Consider the following 21001-nt stretch of genomic DNA (forward strand, 5'->3'; position numbering starts at 1 on the left):
TAAGGTACTGAGGGTTAGGATTTTAACATATGAATTTTTGAGGGACACAATCCAACCTATAAGACACTGTTACTTTACTTACTATCAAAAAGTTTTAACATGCTGCCAATTAAACTATGACTCAATACCAGGAAACCAACAGATTAAAAAACAAAACAAAACTTCCTTTCAGAGTTGTTAAAATGTGAAAAAATCTGTATCTTAGAATGAATTAACATCGATATTTTTTCCCTGCCTATTCTATCAATTACAGAGAGAGGTATATTCAAATCTACAATTGAGGGTTTTTCTAATTCTCTTCAAAGTGCTCTCAATTTTTTTCTTTTTATATATTGAGGCCATGTTATTAGATGCATAAATATTTAGGATTATTATATTTTTCTGGTGAGTTTTACCTTTTATCGTTATGAATTAACCCTTTATCTCTTTTTTTTAATTTTTAATTTATTTTTTAATTTTTATTTTTGGCTGTGTTGGGTCTTTGTTGCTGCGCGTGGGCTTTCTCTAGTTGCGGTGAGTGGGGGATACTCTTCGTTGTGGTGTGCGGGCTTCTCACTGCGGTGGCTTCTCTTGTTGCGGAGCACAGGCTCTAGGCGTGCAGGCTTCAGTACTTGTGGCACGCAGGCTCAGTAGTTGTGGCATGCGAACTCTAGAGTGCAGGCTCAGTAGTTGTGGCGCATGGGCTTCCTTGCTCTGTGGTATGTGGGATCTTCCTGGACCAGGGCTCGAACCCGTGTCCCCTGCATTGGCAGGCAGATTCTTAACCACTGCGCCACCAGGGAAGCCCAACTCTTTATCTCTTAGTGTTAATTTCTGCCTGAAATTCTAGCTGGTCTATGATTAATATAGCTATCCTAGTTTTCTTCTGGTTTGTGTTTGTACAGTTTATCTTTTTCCAAACTTTTACTTTCAATCTTTCTGTTTTCTTACGTTCTATAAATGTCTTATTGTCAGCATACTGTTAGTCTGTTGCCCTCACCCTCAGCTCCACCCACTGGGGAATTCAGAATGTTTCACTTAAAAGGGAGTGATTAAAACTAGCCCCTTGCCATGCTTTTCTGGGACACCAGCTTCTCTTTGAGGCTGGGCCATAACCCTCCTCCCCCATCACTCTGCAGACAGGGCTATGACCCAGGAGGTGGCGAGGTCTCTGGGACCAAAAAGCACAAAGCAGCTGGCCTGTGACCCACCCACCCTGGGCCCTGTGAGTGCCCCTGGTGTGTCTTGACCCCTGCTCAGGCTCAGGGCAGGCTCAGTGCCTCACCTCCTTCCAGAGGTGGGCCACCAGTGGGCCCAGGGCCTCCTGGATTTGGCTTCTGGGTCCCCAGTAGATGTAGGGTGGGGTGTGGATTGGGCTGTCCTGCAGGCTCACATCAGAGCCTCCATTTGCAAGATCTTCAGAGCCTTGTAGTTAGATTTTTATTTTATTGATCCAGGCTGACAATCTTTGACTTTTTAAAAAATAAAATTTATTTATTTATTTATTTATTGGCTATGTTGGGTCTTCATTGCTGCGCATGGGCTTTCTCTAATTGAGGTGAGCGGGAGCTACTCTTCGTTGCGGTGCACGGGCTTCTCATTGCAGTGGCTTCTCTTGTTGCAGAGCACGGGCTCTAGGTATGCGGGCTTCAGTAGTTGTGGCACGTGGGCTCAGTAGTTGCGGCTCGTGGGCTCTAGAGTGCAGGCTCAGTAGTTGTGGCGCATGGGCTTAGTTGCTCCGCGGCATGTGGGATCTTCCCGGACCAGGGCTCGAACCCGTGTGCCCTGCATTGGCAGGCGGATTCTTAACCACTGAGCCACCAGGGAAGCCCAATCTTTGACTTTTAATTGAAGCATTTAATCCATTTACATTCAGTAAAATTACTTATATATTAAGGTTTAAATCTGCCATATTATGTGTACTTTCTATTTGCTCTGTATATTTTATTTTCTCTCGTTTTGTCTTAAACTTTTTTATTTTGAACAATTTTAGATTTATAGAAAAATTGTGAAGATAGTAAAAGAGTTCCTATATACCCATACCCAGTTTCCCCAATCATTAACATCTTACATTAGTATAGTACATTTATTACAATTAATGAACCACTACTGATAACTAGTTTATACTTTATTCATATTTATTTCAGTTTTACTTAATATCCTTTTACTGTTCCATGATACCATCCAGGATGCTACATTACATTCAGTTGTCATTTCTCCTAAGGCTCCTCTTGGCTGTAACACTTTTTCAGCCTTTCCTTGTTTTTGATGACCTTGACAGTTTTGAGAACTGGGGAGGTGTTTTGTAGAATGTCCCCCAATTGGAATTTGTTTGGTGTTTTTCTCATGATTAGAGTGAGGTTATGAGTTTTGGGGAGGAAGAGAACAGAGGTAAAATGTAGTTTTCATCACATTAAGAGTACATATCAGCATGATTTATCATTGACCATGATCACCTAGCTGAGGTAGTGTCCCCCTAAAGTCACTCCCCACCCCACCCCTTTCCACACAGTCCTCTGGAAGGAAGGCATGTGCAGCCCACACTTGAGGAGTGGGTGTTACAGTCCCCTCCTTGAGGGCAGAACATTTACATAAGTTGTTTGTAATTTTTCTGCACAGATTTGTCTCTTCTCACTCATTTATGTATTCAATTATTTATTTGTATCAGTACAGATTCAAGGGCATTTATTTTATACTTATTTATTTTTTTGCTCAAATTGTTCTAGCTTTGGCCATTGGGAGCTCTTTCAGTTGGCTCTTATGTCCCTCAGACATGCCCTCATCATTGTAGGTTGCTGTTTTTTTATTTTTAAATCACTTACTTTCTGGCACTGCAAGATCCACCAGACACATTTTGTCTATTTCCTGCCCCAGTCCTGGAATCAGCCATTTCTCCGAGGACCCCTGGCTCCTTTTACTGAAAATGGTATTAGAAACCAAGATCTGGGTACTAGGTGTGCTTGTTGCCACCAAGTGTCATTACTCCTAGGCCCTCTCAGCTAACAGAACAAGAAAATATGTGTGTATACTAACTCACTAATATCTGTAAATATTTCCATTTGTAAATATCTGTATCTGTATTAAGCTAAACATGAGTTCATACTGATGTCTCCACCTCTAATCTATTACTGCATAAATAATTCTAGCCTTATCACCTTGCTTATCTATAAACTCATAGCGAGAAACCTGGCTCCCACCATCCACCATTTACTTAATTGTTCAGTTCTAGTATACATGTACAGTGGTATCAGAATTGTTAACCACGGGACATGTATCAACTAGATATCTGATCAACTGCATCAACCAGAGTACCCTGCTTATGTATAGTTTCTTTTGGCTTTAGTCTTATAGATTCCACTAATTTCCAAGTTACTTAGGTAATAACTTACCACCCATCCTTCAGTGAAGTTATTCCATGCATTTGTAGTATAGTTAGATTCTCTGGTTACATTCTTCATTTCTTCCTGGGATCTCCTGACTTCCCTTTTTTTTTTTTGGCCTCACCATGTGGCATGTGGAACATCCCCAACCAGAGATTGAACCCAAGCCCCCTGCAGTGGAAGCTCGGAGTCTTAACCCCTGGACCACCGGGGAAGTCCTATATGTTTTTTTTTAGTTTGCATATATTAATGTTTACTCTTTGTGTAGTAAAGTTCTATGGGTTTTGGCAAATGCATATTGTTGGGTATCCAACATTACAGGATCATACAGAATAGTCTCACCATCCTAGAAAATCTCTTGTACTTCTTGACATGTTTGGGTTTTTTTTCCCCTTGTCTTTTTTTTTTTTTTTTTTTGCGGTACGCAGGCCTCTCACTGTTGTGGCCTCTCCCATTGCGGAGCACAGGCTCCAGACGCGCAGGCTCAGCGGCCACGGCTCACGGGCCCAGCCGCTCCACTGCATGTGGGATCTTCCCAGACTGGGGCATGAACCCGTGTCCCCTGCATCGGCAGGCGGACTCTCAACCACTGCGCCACCAGGGAAGCCCCCCTTGTCTTGTTTTTGAAAGGTAATTTTTATCTTATTTTCCCCCTTATTAGTTTGGTAGTTATACATTGTTTTTCTGTTTAGTGGTTTAGCAAAACATTCATCCTTGCCTTACCAACGCCTAACATTAACTGACACTTTACTTTCTACCAGCACAATGCAAAGACCTTAGTATACTCCAACTCCATTTACCACTGCCTTTCTGACTCCTGTGCTGGTGTGTCGCGCACTTTAATTCCTTGTCTATACATTTTAACACCATGAGACATTATCATTTTTGTTTTACAGTCAATGTTTATTTAGATTTACATACATATTTACCACTTTCATTGTTCTTCCTTTTATTTTTTCCTTTTTATTGTGACTGAAGTTTAATTAACCTTTGGAATTTCCCTTAATGTGAGACTGCTGGTGGTGGACTGTTTTTGTCTGAAAATATCTTTATTTTACTTTCATTTTTGAAAGATATTTTCACTGGGCAGCTACCTTCTTTAAGCATAGGGAAGATAGCATTCCCTCCTCTGTCTTCCAGTTTTGCTGTTGAGATGTAAGTAGTAGTCTGTTGCTCCTTTGAGGATAAACCATCTTTATTCCTTAGGTGCTTTAAAATATTTTATTTTTGCTTTTGCCTTTTTGCAGAGTGAAAGTTTAATTCATTGGGCTTCCTGAACCTGTGACTTGATGGTTTTCATCAGTTATAGATAATTCTGACACTATTTCTTCAGATTGCTTTTTCCCCTTTCTCTCTTCTCCTTGGACTCCAATTAAGCATAATTTAGCCCAACTTACTGTCTCTTCTGTATTTTCCATCCTCTTATTTTTCCAAGGTTCATTCTGTTTCTATAATTGACCAATTCTCTCCTTAGCTATGTCTAATCTGCTGTTAAACCCATCTATTGAGAGCTTAATTTCATTTATTTTTCTAGCTAAAATTTCTATTTGGTCCTTTTCCAATTGTGCTATGTCTGTTTGTGTTGTTTCAGGTCTCTGCTGAAATTTCCAAGCCTCGCTTTTATCTTCTTGAAATACTAAGCAGTTGTTTTCATTTCTGTATAACTCCAATATATGGAATTGTCTGTTTGTTGTCTCTCATTTCCTTTTTTTTGGTCTGTCATTTGTTTGCTTTCATTTTCATTGCCTTATTTCTTCAAGAGCTCGACTAATTGACTAATTCTTATTGTAACTGATGTTATATTTGAAAAATTATTAATTACAATACTTTTGAGATCCAGGTTGTTGTTAAGTTCCTTGAGATTTCTGCTTGCTTCTACCAAGCATCTGGAGATGCTAGCAATCTGGGATCATCTTATTCCAAGTTTGAGACTTGAGAATTTCTGGACCACCCAGAATGTTGGGACACTAGGCTGCAGAATATGAGGACTGGTTTACTTCTGATTCATCCTTAGGGGTTCCTAGTCCAAGTGGATCTTTACCAGCATCCCTATCTTTAGCTGTCCCCAGATTCCAATTTTTTGTTCCTCTAGCTCCTAATCCTTCAAGGCCCTCAAAACCGCAGCTTAGCCTCTCAGCAGCCTTTTCCCAACTGGAAAAGCCCCCTGGGCAAAGACAGCCTTTAGGGCCTTCTTTTCTCTCTGGATTCCCAGCCAATCTTGTTAACCCTTTGATTTTTTGATAGTTTTCATATTTAAAATTTCTGAGAGTGCTGGTCTGAAACATCCAGCCTACCACTATCAGAAGTGGAACCTCCCACTCGCATTATTCCGATATCACAGAGCTCTAATCCATAACCTCACTACACAAAAGATAAAACCGCATACATATGAAAAGACTTCCTTAAATTCACATATTTAGTGGTAGAGCTAGGTTTAGCCTCAGAGCTCAAGACTAATAACTGTTAAACTCCACTTGCATTAGGTTTGGATACAAGGGTTTCTCTTGTTTTGACCTTTTTTCCTGGGGTAAGGAGAGGGCAGTCTTGCCAAAAGATCAGAGGATGGAAGTAAGGACTTAGCCATATTCCCGGCACCTTTCATACATTCTTCTCCCAGCCCTGACCTATGGGGGAGCAGGGGTGGGATCTGATAACTTATGGTCTGGCGACGGGGAGTAGAAGAAAGCAATCCTTCCCATTCCTAAACTACAGATTATAGATATCCCCACGATCAGTTATCCCTTTATATTTGATGTTTCTGAACGTCTGTGGTAACCGAACCCAACTTCAAATTCCTCTAGATCCCACTTTACAAAAGCCCTCTAAAACCAAGAAGTTGTCTTCAGCCAGCCTCCTCTCCCCCAGAAAACAAACACCAAGACACCCTCACAATAAAGACCACACCATTTATTTACAAAGGCCAGTGTGGGAGTTGGGGGAGGTAGGGAGGGAAAGCCACACAGACATCCTCTCTGGACTGCTTGGGACCCTTTCCCACTTGGAGAAAATTCTGTTCCTCTTGCCTCCATATTCCCAGCAATAGGTCCTCCAAGCAGCTGGGCTAAGTAGCAGAGAGAGGAGGTGATACGAGCCTCCTCTGTGCTCCAATAGAGCAATGTCCAATTCCAGATCAAAGGCATCATTGCTGCCCTCTCCTTTCCTTCCTCAAATAGAACTTTCTGGCCTGGAGGGAAATAGTGAAAACTCAAAGGGCAGGAGCTAAGACACCAAAGGCCAGGGGTCCTAGAGGGAAAGACTCCTCCCCTACTATTCCCCGAAGCAATGAGGGGAGGGGTAATAAGGGTGCTGGTCACAGCCCTGACAGCTTCAGAAGAGGTACCCACACTACCCTTGGGTTACCCAGCATCCAGAAGCCCAGGGGATCTAGCTCTCCAGGCTGTATTTATTCCTGACCTAGACTGGCCCTTTTGCCTACTTCTCTGGTGGGAGAAAACTCTAAACCAGAAATCAACAAGGGATCCACCCTCCCACTCAACTCACATGCACCCACCCCCGCACACACACACCCACTGCTAAGACAGACCCCAATCCTCTTCATGTCTTTTGAGGGGAGCTTAAATTACTGGTACCTGGAGACACAGACAGGTCCTGGGTTCATGGAAACGTGTGTGTATATATATAAGCATGTGTGTTTGCGGAAATGGAACCAACATAACCCCTTGTGAGCCGTATTGTTTAGCTTCATTGAGCCCTTTTCTTCCACTCAAATTCCGTTAACATCTCTTAAGTCTCCTTTGCCAGGCCTGAGCCTGGACTCTCCGGCCTAAAAGAACTATTAGTGCTTCCATTCCCTAACTGTCAATTCCAACTTCCAAATCCTCTACTCGGGCTCTTTCCCTGATTCCCTTCCTCCAGAAAATCTCATTCCCTCCTCCCCTCATTGGGCTGGTACAGGGCCTGTTAATTCGTGCTCCAAAGGGCTGTGTCTCACCTCTCCCTTCAGACAGGGAGAACAGGCATCTTCCTTCCTCTGGAAGTCCCAACAGACCCCGTGAAAAAGTGCTGGGTGAAGTGAACAGAACAGGGGGTGAGGAGGAAAATCACAGCCTGTTTCACCCGCCCCTCCTTCAGAGCATGGAAGTCTAGCATTGGTTAGGCTAGAGGTGGGAGGGGATGGGGGAGAGAAAGAAGGAAGAGTTACCAAAAGTAAACATAAGACAAGCAAAACCCTAGTGGTACAGACGGAAGACCCTGTTCCAGTAAAGCAGAGAGTCGGTTCCTCCTTCAGCTCTGCACTGCCACTGAGAAGTCTGAAGGTTGCAAAGGTGAAGGAGGAGGGGCCAATCGACAAAACCGGGAGAACTGTGTAAATAGCTCTGCTAGAGCAGGACCAGGAGAGAAGGTTCTACAAGAGGTGCAGAAGTAAAACTGGAATTCTCAGAGCTACGGGGCTGGGGCCCATGCCTCTAAAGTCACCCTGCCGTCTGGAGAGGACAAGGGAGAAGACAGAAGGGATGACAAGCTGCAGAGGGTCGGAACCAAACGCTGGCATCGAGGGATGGGAGAGGCAGGAGGCACGGGCCGAGGGATTAGGACAGCTGAGAGCCCAGGAGTCTCTCGATAGCTGCGTTGATGTCCCCTCCTGTGGCGATCAGGGCCTGCAGGTTGGCCTCACGATTGATGAAGCCCATGGAGTTGAGCTGCTCCAGCTGCTGCTGAAATCTCACTTCTGGCGTCTGCACCTGGAGGGGACAGGCCTTTTGAAGCGGGCACAGGACCAACCCCAGGGGGCCTATCTGATTCTGAGCGTTTATAATGGTGAGAAGAAGACATCCTCAGAGTCAACCAGTGGGGCAGGGGTCGGTGAGCTGCAAACAGAGGCCAAGGAACTGGCGTCCCAAGTCACTAAACAACTGTGTCATCATAAGGCAGGGGACATCTTTCTTAAGATTTCGAAGTAATGGATAGGCCTAGATCAGCCGATATTCCCAACTGCTTTCCATCAACACTATGGAGATGTTAACAGGCAATCCAAAAGCCAAATGTTCTGTGGTGGATAAATACCACCTCCAAACCCCCTCCTTCCTGGCAGTCATCACACACACGGCCATAGTAAAGGTCAGAGAAGGGCCCCAGGAAAGCAAGAACCTGTTAATTGTGTTTAGCCAATCAACAAACACGGTTATTTACGAAAGAGAAGGCCTTTCGTTTTTGACACTCCTATAAACATCTCCTGGAAATGTTTTCCCCAAGGCATGCTTAGGAGGCACTAGCCTAGATCATGAACAGAAAACTCAGAACTGGAAGGAGCCCAGCAATCACAGAGGCCCCCAACACGCAGTACAAGAGCCGTTTCCAATGCTCCATGCTGTTTTTCATCACGGTCCACACAATTTAAGCTGGACTGGGCCTTGGGGATCCCTTCATCCAGCCCCCTCAGTGCCTTGCACAGAGCTGGGCACACTTATATTCCTGTTGAAAGGCTTTTCCCAGATGAGTCACAGAGGCCATAGAAGGGTTAAGGGGCTCATCCCTGCTCCTCCCCCAAACCCCAGGCCTTGACTATGTGGCCCAGGGCTCTGGTCACCTCACCTCCCAGAATCCTCCTCTCGTCTCAGAGAGGGAGGCTACTTTAATTATCAAAAGGGTCCTCTGATATAAGCAGAAATGGTGTAACAGTAGTTAAAGTGTAAATTCTGGAGCCAGCATGCCTCAGTTTGAATTTTAGCTCCATTACTTACTAGATACATGACTCTGAGCAAGACACTTAACCTCTCTGGGCTTTAGTTTTCCCCTTTTGTAACACAGAAATAATAATAATAGCTTCCTGGCAAGGCTGTTGTGGAGAATAAAGTAAATGAGCTCTTATACATAAGGCACATAGACCAGTACCCAGCTGACCCAGTAAGCGCCATTACTAGTCTCATCTCCATTTCACAGCTGTGGAAACTAAACTTACGGAAGATCGGTAACTTGCCCAAGGCTAGAAAGTAGCAGACCAGGAACTAAAGCCAGGTCTGGCTGACTCCAAAGCCTGCTCTGCTGTCTCCATTCTACTGCCACCCTTAACGCTGCAGGGTCGCAGCACCAGCCCCGCTGCCCCATATACCTGTGAGTTTCCACTTCCAGCCAAAAGCTGGATCATCTGCTGCATGAGCTGCTGCTGAGCATTGGAGGCCCCTGTTGGAGAGGATGTGGCTGGCGGGGCTGGCAAGGAGGTGGGGGCCTCAGGCGCAGACCCAGCGTTGCTGCCTGCAGAGGAGGCTGGGGTCCGGGACATCCCAAAAGAGCCAAGGCTGCGGGCAGGAGAGACCAAGAGGTGGGGGATGGCCTCTGAGAAAGGGATAGCAATGTGAGATCCAGAAGGAAAAGCAGTTGGAAGGAACAGGAAAACAGACCCTCAGACACACAAGGGCTGCTCAGAGAGTGGCAGAGAAAGGGGTTGAGGGGGAGGAGTAGCCAGAACTTTGCTGCCCACCTGCCACCGACCCTCACCTGGGTACCAGTCCGGGGGCCTCGGTCTGCAAGGTCTGCAGTCCCTGCTGGATCTGCAGCAGCGCCTGCATGGCTCGGGGATTGGTAAGAATGGAGAGTGACTCCGGGTTCTGCATCTGGTGGGAGACAGCAGAGAAAGGCAACAGGAGGTGCCAGGAGACAGGAGGCAGCCTAGACCCTGAGTCCAGAGCCAAGCGCGGCCCCTCCTTTAAGTTCCACCCATTGGGCCTCGGGGTCTACCCCGGCCCTCAACCTCCACCCGTCTAGGCTCCTCACTCACCTGCTGCAGGAAGACTGGGAGCTGCAGGCGGAGCTGCTCCTGCAGCTGGGGGTTCCCCGCGAAGAGCGGCACGTTCACCATCATCTGCCAGGGTGAAGGCAGTAGGGGAGGCCTGGGCCTACCCACCCCCAGAATGCCCCCACGGCCTCATCTCCCTTGGCACCCCCTCCACTGCAGGAAATCTGGCCAGCTTTTCCAAGGCTCTCAAAGTATCCTGAAGGCCTAAGTGGGACAGTGAGAGGAAATGGAACTATACTCTGGACGAGGACGAGAGTCAGGAGCCGGTCTGACGAGGATGATGACAGCTAACATTTCCCAGTACGTAGGGCTTACTACATGCCATACCATGTTCTAAACACTTTATGGTATTAACTCAACCCTCACAGCTCTCTGAGGCAGGAACTATTGTTATGACCATTTTACAGAGGAGGAAACTGGGGTTAAATAACTTGCTTGGCTCACACAGCTAGGAAGTGGCAGAGCTCAATACAGAAACCCAGGCAGTCTGGCTCTAGAGTGTTTTGATCATCACAAGCAACAGCCCCCAACACACTCCCCTCGTGCCAGTTCCATACCTGAGCAGCAAAGTCGGGGTTCTGGGCAAGCGTTTGCATCATGCTGCGCATGTACGGGGCTGAGATCACATTCTGCATCAGCTGGGGGTTCTCAGAGATCTGCTGGAGGAGGGCCTGCATTTCCGGGCTGTTGAACATCCCTAGGACAAGAAGGAAAAAAACAAGAGGAAAGGGGTCCAGATGGAAACCAGATGCCTCACTTCAATCTACATTACTTCAGGCACTGAGTGGTTACAAAACTCAGAAAGGCAATGGTAAAATGGGCACCCAAGTACTGGGGCGTGGGTCCAATTCTCTCTTGACTCCGAGGTCATCTCGCCCGGCTTTGTCCTGGCCCCTTCCCCAACTATTCTGCTAAGGACAAGCCAGTTGCAAACTGGATCTGATTCATGCCCCTCTGGACTGTTCCTGCCACAGGTCAGATGTCAGAGTTGGAAAGGATTTGACTAAAGATCATCCAGTTCAATGGTTTTCAAACTTGTCTTAGCAGCAGAGACCCTTTCCTCAAACCAAATCTCACGTGGAAACCAAGTATGTCAGTGGTCTGGTTGAAGCTGGGGCAGGAGGCCTGGAGCCTTTCACTTTTGGTCTTCCCTCATCCTGGAGATGGGCCAGAGCCCTCAAGACTCAGAAGTACAATTTTAAAACCATGGATCTGGTTCAAGTACCTTATTTATGAAATAAGCACATAGAGGGGAAGGGACTTTCCCAATCAAGATGCTCCCCAGGGTACACAGAAATCAGAGCATCTACCACACATCCCTAGAGCCATATGTATAGTCATAGTCCAGACAAATGGGGCATCTCCCAGGGCTGTGCAGTGCATAACCTGCACTTCCGTACAAGGCAGCTCTGCACATCCCTCTCCCCCAGCCCACATCTACCTGCCCCCTGATTCCTCTCCCACACCCCATTCCCAGTCTGACCCATTTACTCTGGGTAGTACCAGCAGTGTTGAAAGAGCTTAGGAAGTGGGGCCTGGTTTACTCATAAGCCTTTACTTAGGTCACTCCTAGGGACATCAGGACAGGGCCAGAACCAACCCTTACCCTGAGGGGTCGAGCCACTACTCCAGGCTACAGAGTCCCCTCTGTGGCTTCAATACAGTCTCACCTCTGTCTTCAATATTCTGGAGCAGTGTGAACCCCATTCAGTCCTGGGGCAGAGGGACTGCCCTGGTGACCCCACTAAGCTCCTTCCACCCTAGGACATACCTGACCCCAGGCTAGCCGCATTGATCCCAAAGGGGTTCGAGACTGTCGGGTGCACCTGGCTGGTCCCCGATCCTCCGGTGCCCTCCCCACCGGACCCGGGGGCCTGGGAGGTGGGGGGCGAGGGGCTCCAGGGGTTAGGGAGGGGCTCTCGATTCTCAGTCCGCAGAGGCTGGGAGGATGAGCTGTCGGAGTTCCCGGCCAGGGAAGAGAAGGGATTGTTGCCAAACTGGGAGGAGGGAAAGGTTTTGGGTTAAGGACTGAAACAAATCCTTAAGGGCTAGGCCCTTTCTTTCTTCTCACCTAATAGCCTCCCCTTCCCCAGGAAAGGGAGAGAGATCTAAAACCTTGGAGGTCCTCAGGTCAATTTCTAGCCCCACAATGGGCAACTTCACCCTCATCCTGCAGGGTGGGAGCTGCCTGATGCTGATGACTGGATAACTGAACCCCTCAGATAACTGGAAACGTCACATCTCCCCTGGTGGCTCTAAATATTTGGTATCTAATCTCCTCTGTGCTCTAGGGTATCAATACTTTACACACACCTTTCCCATTGTGTAGTGAGATATTTGTTTTCCTTAGCTCTTAAGGGGCAGAGACAATGTCAGATTCAACTTTGCACCCCTGGCCCCTGACACTAGTAGGTGCTCAATAGGTAATTATTAGCTTGATGGGAGCTGGCTCTCTACTTCGACCCTGATCTGCCTCTAGCTCTCCCTTTTCCAGCCACCTTGGTCTAAGACTAACTCCACCGAACCCTCTCCCTCACCCCCAGGTCCCCCACGTGGCATTCTGTCCATCCAGGCACACCACAATGGAGCCCCTTAGTGGGCACACCTCTGGCTAAGCACACCTCCCTAGGTCTTCTCCTTCTGTTGCTTCCTCCATGTAATCTCCTCCTTCCCCTCCCTCCCCACAGCCTATCTCCTCAGACTGGCTGCTTCAGCTAAACAGTCCCCCCCCCCCAGCACCAGGCCCCCAACTATGTTATCCAGGATCGTCTCAGGGTCTGCACCCCACCATATGGTGGGCTGCCCACGGCAGCACCCACATGTCCTCCCTCTGGACCCGCCAACACCCACGCAGGAGGTACCTGAGCAGCCTCAGCCCCTCCCCACCATGGAGTTTCGTATCCAGTCACTTTTCCTGTTTATTCAAAGTGGGTCATGGGGACCAGGGCTGACCAAGGACCCTCCTGCTCTGAGCTGTGGTTCCTTCACCCTACCAGATGCCTGTTCAGATAACAGGGCTTGCAGGCCAGGGTTCATGCACCACAGTTTCAGTCTTTGTCAACGTTTCAGATTTCCTGTTCAGGTAACTTGCCTAGCACCCAAACCCACCTAGTTCTGGGTCCTGCTTTGCTCTTCCCCATACACCCCAAGGCCTGAATTTCTTTCCCTGAACTCCCAAAAGTGTTAATAGCTGCCATTTATTGAGCACCTACTATGTGCCTGACCCATTCTAATGTTTACAATATCCCTCTAATACACCAGTTCTCAAAGTGTGGTCCTAGGACCCCTGCAAGGTTTAAAAAACATTTTTATAATCCTAAGATGTTATTTGCCTTTTTCACTCTCATTCTCTCATAAGTATTCAGTGGAGTTTTCCAAAGGCTGTGTAACATGTGACATTGCATTGGACTGAGTGCAGAAGCAGATCTGAGAATCCAGCTGTCTTGTAGTAAGCCAGACATTCAAGAGATCTGCAAAAAAGTCAAACAAGGCCATTCTTTCCTCTAAAGTTTTGTTTTGGAAAATAAAGTTATTTTTCAAAAGAATATTCTATTTATGTTAATGTATAATGGATTTATTGTTATTTTTAAATGAGTTAATAAATAAATTTTTTTTTACTTCTCAGTTTTAATTTCAGATACAGTGAATATCAATAGGCTTAACCCACAAAAACAAAAGCTTCTGGGGTCCTCAATAATTTTTAAGTGTATAAAGGGGTTCGGGGGGAATTCCCTAGCGGTCTAGTGGTTAGGACTCCGAGCTTCCACTGCAGGGGGCTCGGGTTCAATCCCTGGTTGGGGAACTAAGACTCTCGCATTCCACACGGTGTGGCCAAAAAAAAAAAAAAAAAAAATTTTTTTTAAACATGAAATAAATAAAGGGGTCCAGAGACCAAAATGATTGAGAATACTGCTATAACACATTGTCTCCATTTTGCAAATGAGGAAGTGAAGACTCAGGGAGGTTAAGCAACTCACTTAAGATCACACCACTGAAGTCTGATGGAGCAGGTATTTGAATCCAGGTTTGTTGATGCCAAACATTATGTTCTTTTAGCTGAACCAGTGGTTCACACACCTTAGAGTACATCAGAATTAGCTGGGTGCTTGTTATAAAGACTTGCTCAACTACTTAAATTTTTTTTTAACCAGGTACATACATTACTTTGATATACATTTTTAATTAAATACTTAAATAAAATTAAACTTAAAATAAATTAATTTCTTTAAAAACTCACAGTTGATCCCTATAGCACTTTCTAAAATTTGAAAGAGCAATGCCAAGAATAACCAAGATGATGGTGAAGAATAAGCTGGAAGTGGGGAGGGGAGATTCACCCTACCTGATGCCCAGACTTAATTAAGACAATGTGGCATCATCGTAGGGACAGGGTCAACAAGGCACACTCATCTGTGGAGACTTGGTGTAGGGCAGAGACGGCATGAACAAGGAATCTGCTGGGATAGCACGGGCCACTCAGGATATGGTGCTTTTTCCTTTCCACAAGGAAGAAGGAATGTGGGGCCCCACCCTCCCACTTGGGTGCTGGTTGGGGATGGCCGGGCGTTCAGTCTGTGAAAGTCCATCAAGGTGTACACTTATGATATGTGTACCTTTCTGCAACTATATTATTCTTCAATAAAACATTTTTAGATTTTTTTAAAAAACAAGTTTAAAATTATATGAACAGCATGATACCACTTCTATAAGGTTGAAAATATGCAAAACGAGGCCAGAGATTGTTTATGGATTCATACATAGGTAATTAAAAGAATCGAAATGACAAACACCAACTTCAGGGTGGTAGTTAGCTCCGGAGAGGGAAAGAGAGGCATAAGATGGGGGAAGGGTATGTGAAGGCTGCAATTCTATGTGTAATATCTTATTTGCTAATGTTTAATACGTCTAGAAAAACATACAAAATACTAACAACATTTGTTAACTCTGGGGTGGAAAAGAGGTGGCTGGGAGATGGAAATAGCAGGATCCCTTGTGTATACTTTCGTTGAGCTTGTATACCTTTCTATACTTTTTAAATACCCTTTTGTTTACTTTGTGTAACTTTTTGAGTTTTGAAACAGGTAAATATATACTGTATTTAGTGTAAGCTAAACTTTAAAAAAAGAACCCAAAAAGGCACTGAAACTATATATGGCAACGTTTTAGGGCCACAAGGATACAAGAGAATGCTATACTTTTTGTATACTTGGGAAGAATTCTTAAAGCCTTTTTTAAAGTGTGTATTCCCAGGTGGATTCCAGAGATTGATTCAGTAAGTAGCTCAAAGGTGGGGACCAGGAATCTCATGGTTAACAAACTCCCCAGGTGATTCTGATGCAGGTGATCTGTGGACCACACTTGAGACACACTGTGCTAGGGCTGGCTGTTTGACCCCAGGCCTGCCCCACAACCTTTGAGCCCTTGGTGCAAGAGGTTTGTCAGAACAATGTCAAATCCCTTGGATACTACCCTTTGCCCACTTCCCTAGGGAACTCTGCTATCTTCTGCCCTAGTGCCTCAGTCCCATGCCAAGTTGGACCATCCCTGGCTATGCAGCGTGAGAACCACTTTTAAGCCAAGGCCCACCCTCAGGGGGCTAGGGAAGGAAAGAGGAGCAGACAGCACCTCAGTCTTGCCTGGGTCTGGGGTAGGTAATCCTGAGTCCAGACTGCCCTCCCACAGCCCAGCCCCTGGCCCCACCTGTTCCCGGGCAGCACTAAACATGGGCTCCTGGATGTCCGTGTACATGCGGCGGAGGGCATTATACCCTCCAGGGATGCTCTCCAGGTTGCTTAGGGCCCGGTCCTGGTTCCGCATCATCTCCTGCATCATGGCTGGATTCCGAGCAAGCTCCATCGTCTGGTGGAAAAGGGAAAGAGACAGAATGGCCCTGGAACCAAGGGATCACCAAGCTTGGAAAAGAGTGGGCCCTGATGAGGAGGTCTGCATCAGGACCAGGGTCCAGGGCCTAGGAACTGACCCATAGTGGCAGGGAGTAGGGTGAACTGGACTTCCTTCCTCTACTGTCACCTTGGCTCTAACCCTGTCTCCCTATGGGTATTCTGGTTGACTTTTGGGGGTACAAGATCCCAGGTGGGGTGAGGGCAGCAGCTTCCCTCCCTCAGGTTCAGAGGATCCCCAGAAGTGTCAGGGAGCACAAGGAAGTTGAATAAGAAAGGACATGAGAAAGAAGAAGCAGCAAAAGAGAAAATTAACATCTACTGAGCAGTTATGACATACAGGTGCTGGGCTAAGTACTTTACAGAACTCAAATCATTTAATACCCACAATAACCATCCCTTGTAGGTATTTCTGTCCCTATTTAGCAGATGAGAAAATAGGCTCAGAGACTCACTGCCTGGGACACACAGCCAGTTAGTGGTGGAGACAGGGTTCAAGGCCAGATTGGTCTGTCTGACCGAGATCAGACTATGGCTTCTGGTAAATGACAAGTTGGGGAGGGAAAGGATTCAAGCTGGGACAATGCTACCAACACCTTCTAGATCTCACCCCAGGTCTTTGGCCTCACTGAATCTTGAGAAACAGGATGGGGGCTTTCTCTTGGGAACCAATGGCTCACTTTCAATAAGGAGGGGGTGACCTATGTCAGCTCTAGGGGACAGCAGTACATAACAGATAAAATGAGCATAGCTGCTTCTTGTTCCTATCCAACTTGGAATGCCTTCCCTGTCCTTCTTCCCAAATTTGCTCCACACTTGCCTCTTCTAAGACACTTTCATGTCTATGATAAGATTCTGATCTCTTATCCCACAATTCGTTCATTTAATAAGTACTTATTGAGTGACTACTATATACCAGGCACTGTTCTAGGCAGTGAACAAAACACTTGCAAATCCTTGCCCTTCAGTAACTTATCTTCTGGTGAGTCTAGCACTAGTGTCCACAGCTCTGCTGAGATTGTCTACCCTCGTCCCATCCCCTGGTGGATGGCCACGAGATGGAGCTCCCAAAGACCAACACCAAACCACCTCCCCCGGATCTCCCTTACCCACCAGGCCCTGTCCAGACACAATGCTTCCCAATCCTCCTATTATCTTTCATTCCCAGGCCTTTGTACTTGCTACCCCTCAGCCCTGAATACTCTTCTCTTTTTCTTCCTCTGGTTCATTCTTCCTCTTTTGGGTATCTGCTTGGGTGACACTTCCTTTAGGGCCTCCTCTGAGCCCCAGGTAGGATCAGGAGCCCTTCTGTGTGCTTCTAGGGGATACTGTGACTATCTCTATAATAGCACCGACCACACTTTATTATAACAGCCTGCTTACTTGTCCCACTTCCCTTTGAGACCAGAAGTTCCTGGAAAGCTAAGCCTATATCTTTTCATCACTCTACCCCCAGGGCTCAAAACATGGCTGCTGAATGAATGAATGAACAAGTCAAGGTAGGACAAGGTGGGAAAAGGCCAGGCAGGGCACAGCTGGGCATCAGGTGTCCTCCACAATCCCAACCTTCTTTCAGACCCACCTGCCTCATGAGCTCAGGGTTGTTGAGCATGTGGCTGATCTCGGGGTTCCGCTCCATCAGCTGCTGCATCTGGGGGTTGGCCATGATCATGTGGCGCATCAGGTCGGGGTTAGACATCATGTCCTGGACCAGGGGGTTCTCCATGATCTGCGACAGCATCTCAGGATTGGACATCAGCTGCCTCTGCATCTGCTGCTGCAGCTCCATGAAGTTGGCAGAGCCCAGGCCCAGGCTGCCCAGGCCCAGGATGCCCCCAAAGCCAGCTGGGGGGAGGGGGCAGGGTCACAGTCTGTCACAAGACTCTTCCCCTACCTGGCCAGAGCCACTGAAGTCAGGTCTCCAGGATGGGCCCCTTCTGCTTCTCACATCTCCCTTTTCCAATCATTTCCACAGCCCCAGCCCTGATCCACTGCTGGCAAAGAGATGTGAACCTACTAGACTGAGACCTCTTTGATGGCCGAGGCTGACAGGCAGGCACAATACTGAGCACAGAGAAGGGAACCAGTGATGGCCTACTGAATAAGCAAATAAATATTCCCCAACGGGCTACTGCTGGACCCACCTTTTTCCCAAACTCCAATATCTTTACCCAGGGTTCCCCACATCCCCAGCCCCATTTCTCCCCTCACTCTTAACATTTTGCCATGCTCTCCTCTTCTGGGAAGCCCTCACAAACTGGTTTCTTCCCCCTCTTGGCTCAAGTACCAATGTCTGGACCCCTATGTCCAGGGGTCCCCAATCCCCATCAAATCAGGAGCAGGGACCATATTTTCCCCTCTTCTTGGCTCTCCCACACTCCACAGCCCAAAACAGAACAGTGCCTTCCACCCTAAAGGCTTACAGAGTATGGATGCAGTGGCACTGGGAGGTCCCTCCCCAGTGCCTGGGGAGGTACCCCCCCCACTGCTCCTTCGGCTTCCACTGCCAGTATCCGAAGTGGCACTGCCAGAAGTGGAGGGCTGGGCAGAAGTGGCGGGTGAAGCAGGCGTGGTGGAGGGTGCTGAGGCTGGGTCTGGAGTGGAAGGGGAAGAAGCAGTGGCAGTAGCCGGATCTTGAACCCTGAGGACAGAAAGAAAAATCCTAGTTGAAGTGAACACAAAAGGGAAGACAATGATTTCTATGTTTGCTGTGCAGGTACAGCCCTAACCCAAGCCACCTCCTAAGCAACCCTGAGGCTGGGGCAGGATGATGCTGGGGAAGTCAGTAAATCAGACAGAGGAAGAGAGGAGCGAGTATCCTCTATCTTCAGGGTATTCAGGGAGAGGTAAATCAGGTTCCCTTCCCCTGCAGATGAGATCACAGGGCTTCCTGGCAATCCATCCAAGAGCCACCTTCCTGGGCCTTGGCATAGGCCTTAGATGTACAGTTAGTTGAACAATGTGTGAGAAAGTATCAGATGGGGGAAAAAATGCCCAATCCGAAGCTGGACCTGCTCCTCTCCTGAACTTACTTCTGAGGGGTCTTGATGACCAGATGGACAGTGAGCCCATCCTTGATCCCATGCTGGTTCAGTGTGTCCCCATCCTTGAGGATCTTGCCTGCGAAGATCAGGACCAGCTGATCCTGCTGAGCCTTAAATCTCCGGGAGATTTCCTCTTTGAACTGTGATCAAGAGGCAAAGGTCACTGTGGAGGCTGCCTGGGCTCCTCCAACCAGGGACCCTGCCTCTTCTTCAAAGCCCCTGCATTCCCTTGCTCCCACCTCTAGTCGTGGGAAGTCCTTTCAGCAGTCCTGACTGCATCCCTCCAGCTGCAATAAGCAGCTCCTTTCTTAACCAAGGAGGTGGTCCAGTGAGAAGCTCCTCTCAGCGCTACCCCAGGGTCTCCCACCCTAGAAAGCCCTTGCTTCTATCTGCCACTCCTTCTTCAGTCCATCCACCCAGTTCCCTGTGAGCATACTACCTGGGCAGTTCTCTCCATCCCAACTCCTTCAACAGCCTTGGGCCCAGGCCCTATCTCCCTTCAGCCTTCTCTTTCCTCTCTTTATTCCCAGTGTTCTTGTAACAACTACAACAAATAGATCCCATTTATAACAGCACTAACTATTCACTAGTTAAGAGTCTAAGTCCCATGAGATACATGTTAATTATTATCTCCATTTTAAAGATGAGAAAACTGAGGATCAGAGCAGTTAGGTAACTTGCTCTGGGCAGACTGGAACTCAGGTCTTGACATCAAAGCCCAGGCTCTTAACCAAACACATGGGGCCACTCAATTAGGGCTGATTTCAAATTCAGTTTTGCAGGCAAAAATTATTTAAATTCTGGAATGTAGTCATTTTATAAGGTGGGGGGAAGGGCAATGACGGCACTAAAGGCTGGCTTGGGGAGAGTTAGACTCCCCAAATCTATCAGCAACATCCCTATCAACCCAACCAAACCAAACCCACACTCTAAGTAAAAAGAGTGCACTTGTTAAGCAAAGGCAGCTTCCAGATCCCTCCCTTCCAACCAGACGCCTATCTTAAGCCCCGCCTCTGTGAAATTCTGAAGCAGCCACAGGGGGGTGGTGAACACAGGCAATATTCCCTCATTCACTCATTCAACACATTTTTATTGAGCACCTACTGCACACTGTGTAAATCCCAGAGGGGCTGAGAATCAAATGTAACCACCTTGATTGGAAAGAGTAGGAAACATCCGGGCAGAGGGAAATCCTACCTCCTGGCCGGGCGTGAGAATGCTGGGCGTTCTCTGAGGCGCACAGTAGGAGCCCGGAGCTCTCTCCCAACCTGCGCCTCCCGCCCGCTCAGCTCCTTGCCCGGCCCCCACTCTGACTCGGCGCCTCGAACCCCGACCAGTAACTGGGGCGAATACTCCCCTCAAACCCAGGGTACTTCCCCCTTCCCTGTGCAAGGTGTCCTCTTCGCACTCTCCACCACGCCCCCAGCCCAGGCCACAAGGCAAATCTCCGGCCTCCCTTCCCCAACACGCGCCACGCTCCCCCAGACCACCCCCGCAGGACGCCCCCTACCCTCCTGCCCTTCCCTTCCGCTCCTCCGAGTGCGTGCTGGGCCCCCGCCCTCCTCTCCCCGGCCCTCCCGTACGCCCCACCGTCTCAGAGCCACCCCTCTCTTCGCAGACCCCTCCTCCGCGCTCACCCCCACCCCCGCCACCCGTACTACCTCTTTGACCGAGGCTCGATCGCAGATCACAATTTCCTCCTTGTCCTTGGGGGTCTTGACGGTGACCCGAATGGGGGGCCTCGTCTCGGCCCCGCTCGGCTCCGCCATGCCGCCGCCGCCACCCGGCCGCCCGCCAGCCCGCCCCGGCTCCTCCTTCTCCCCGCCCGGCCGGCCGTCCGGGCTCGGCTCCGGCGCCTCCAACACTCCCCTCTCCCCTCCCCTTCCCAAGGCTTCACCGCCCCCTCCGGACCAGCCGCAGCCACAGCGCCCCGGGCGGACTGGG

The 21001-nt window shown here is 48.0% G+C and overlaps 1 protein-coding gene across 4 annotated transcripts; it reads right to left on the reverse strand.

Moving 5' to 3' along the window:
- Positions 1 to 7909: 7909 nt before the first annotated feature.
- Positions 7910 to 20826, reverse strand: UBQLN4 (ubiquilin 4; the record flags this gene model as incomplete). Of its 4 annotated transcripts, none has more annotated exons than XM_079698133.1 (11): positions 7910 to 8062; positions 9430 to 9616; positions 9816 to 9931; positions 10096 to 10179; positions 10671 to 10810; positions 11885 to 12110; positions 15814 to 15972; positions 17596 to 17858; positions 18491 to 18654; positions 19046 to 19197; positions 20719 to 20826. In XM_079698133.1, 11 exons carry the CDS (start codon positions 20824 to 20826, stop codon positions 7910 to 7912), a joined length of 1752 nt encoding a protein of 583 aa, XP_079554259.1. The 4 variants fall into 4 exon arrangements, with proteins under 4 accessions (XP_079554259.1, XP_079554258.1, XP_079554257.1 ...); XM_079698132.1 differs by having other exon boundaries at positions 18437 to 18654; XM_079698131.1 differs by having other exon boundaries at positions 18437 to 18654; positions 20662 to 20826.
- Between the last annotated feature and the right edge of the window lie 175 nt (positions 20827 to 21001).

Source organism: Hyperoodon ampullatus (assembly GCF_949752795.1).
Source record: "Hyperoodon ampullatus genome assembly, chromosome: 2".
Classification (NCBI taxonomy): Eukaryota; Metazoa; Chordata; class Mammalia; order Artiodactyla; family Ziphiidae; genus Hyperoodon; species Hyperoodon ampullatus.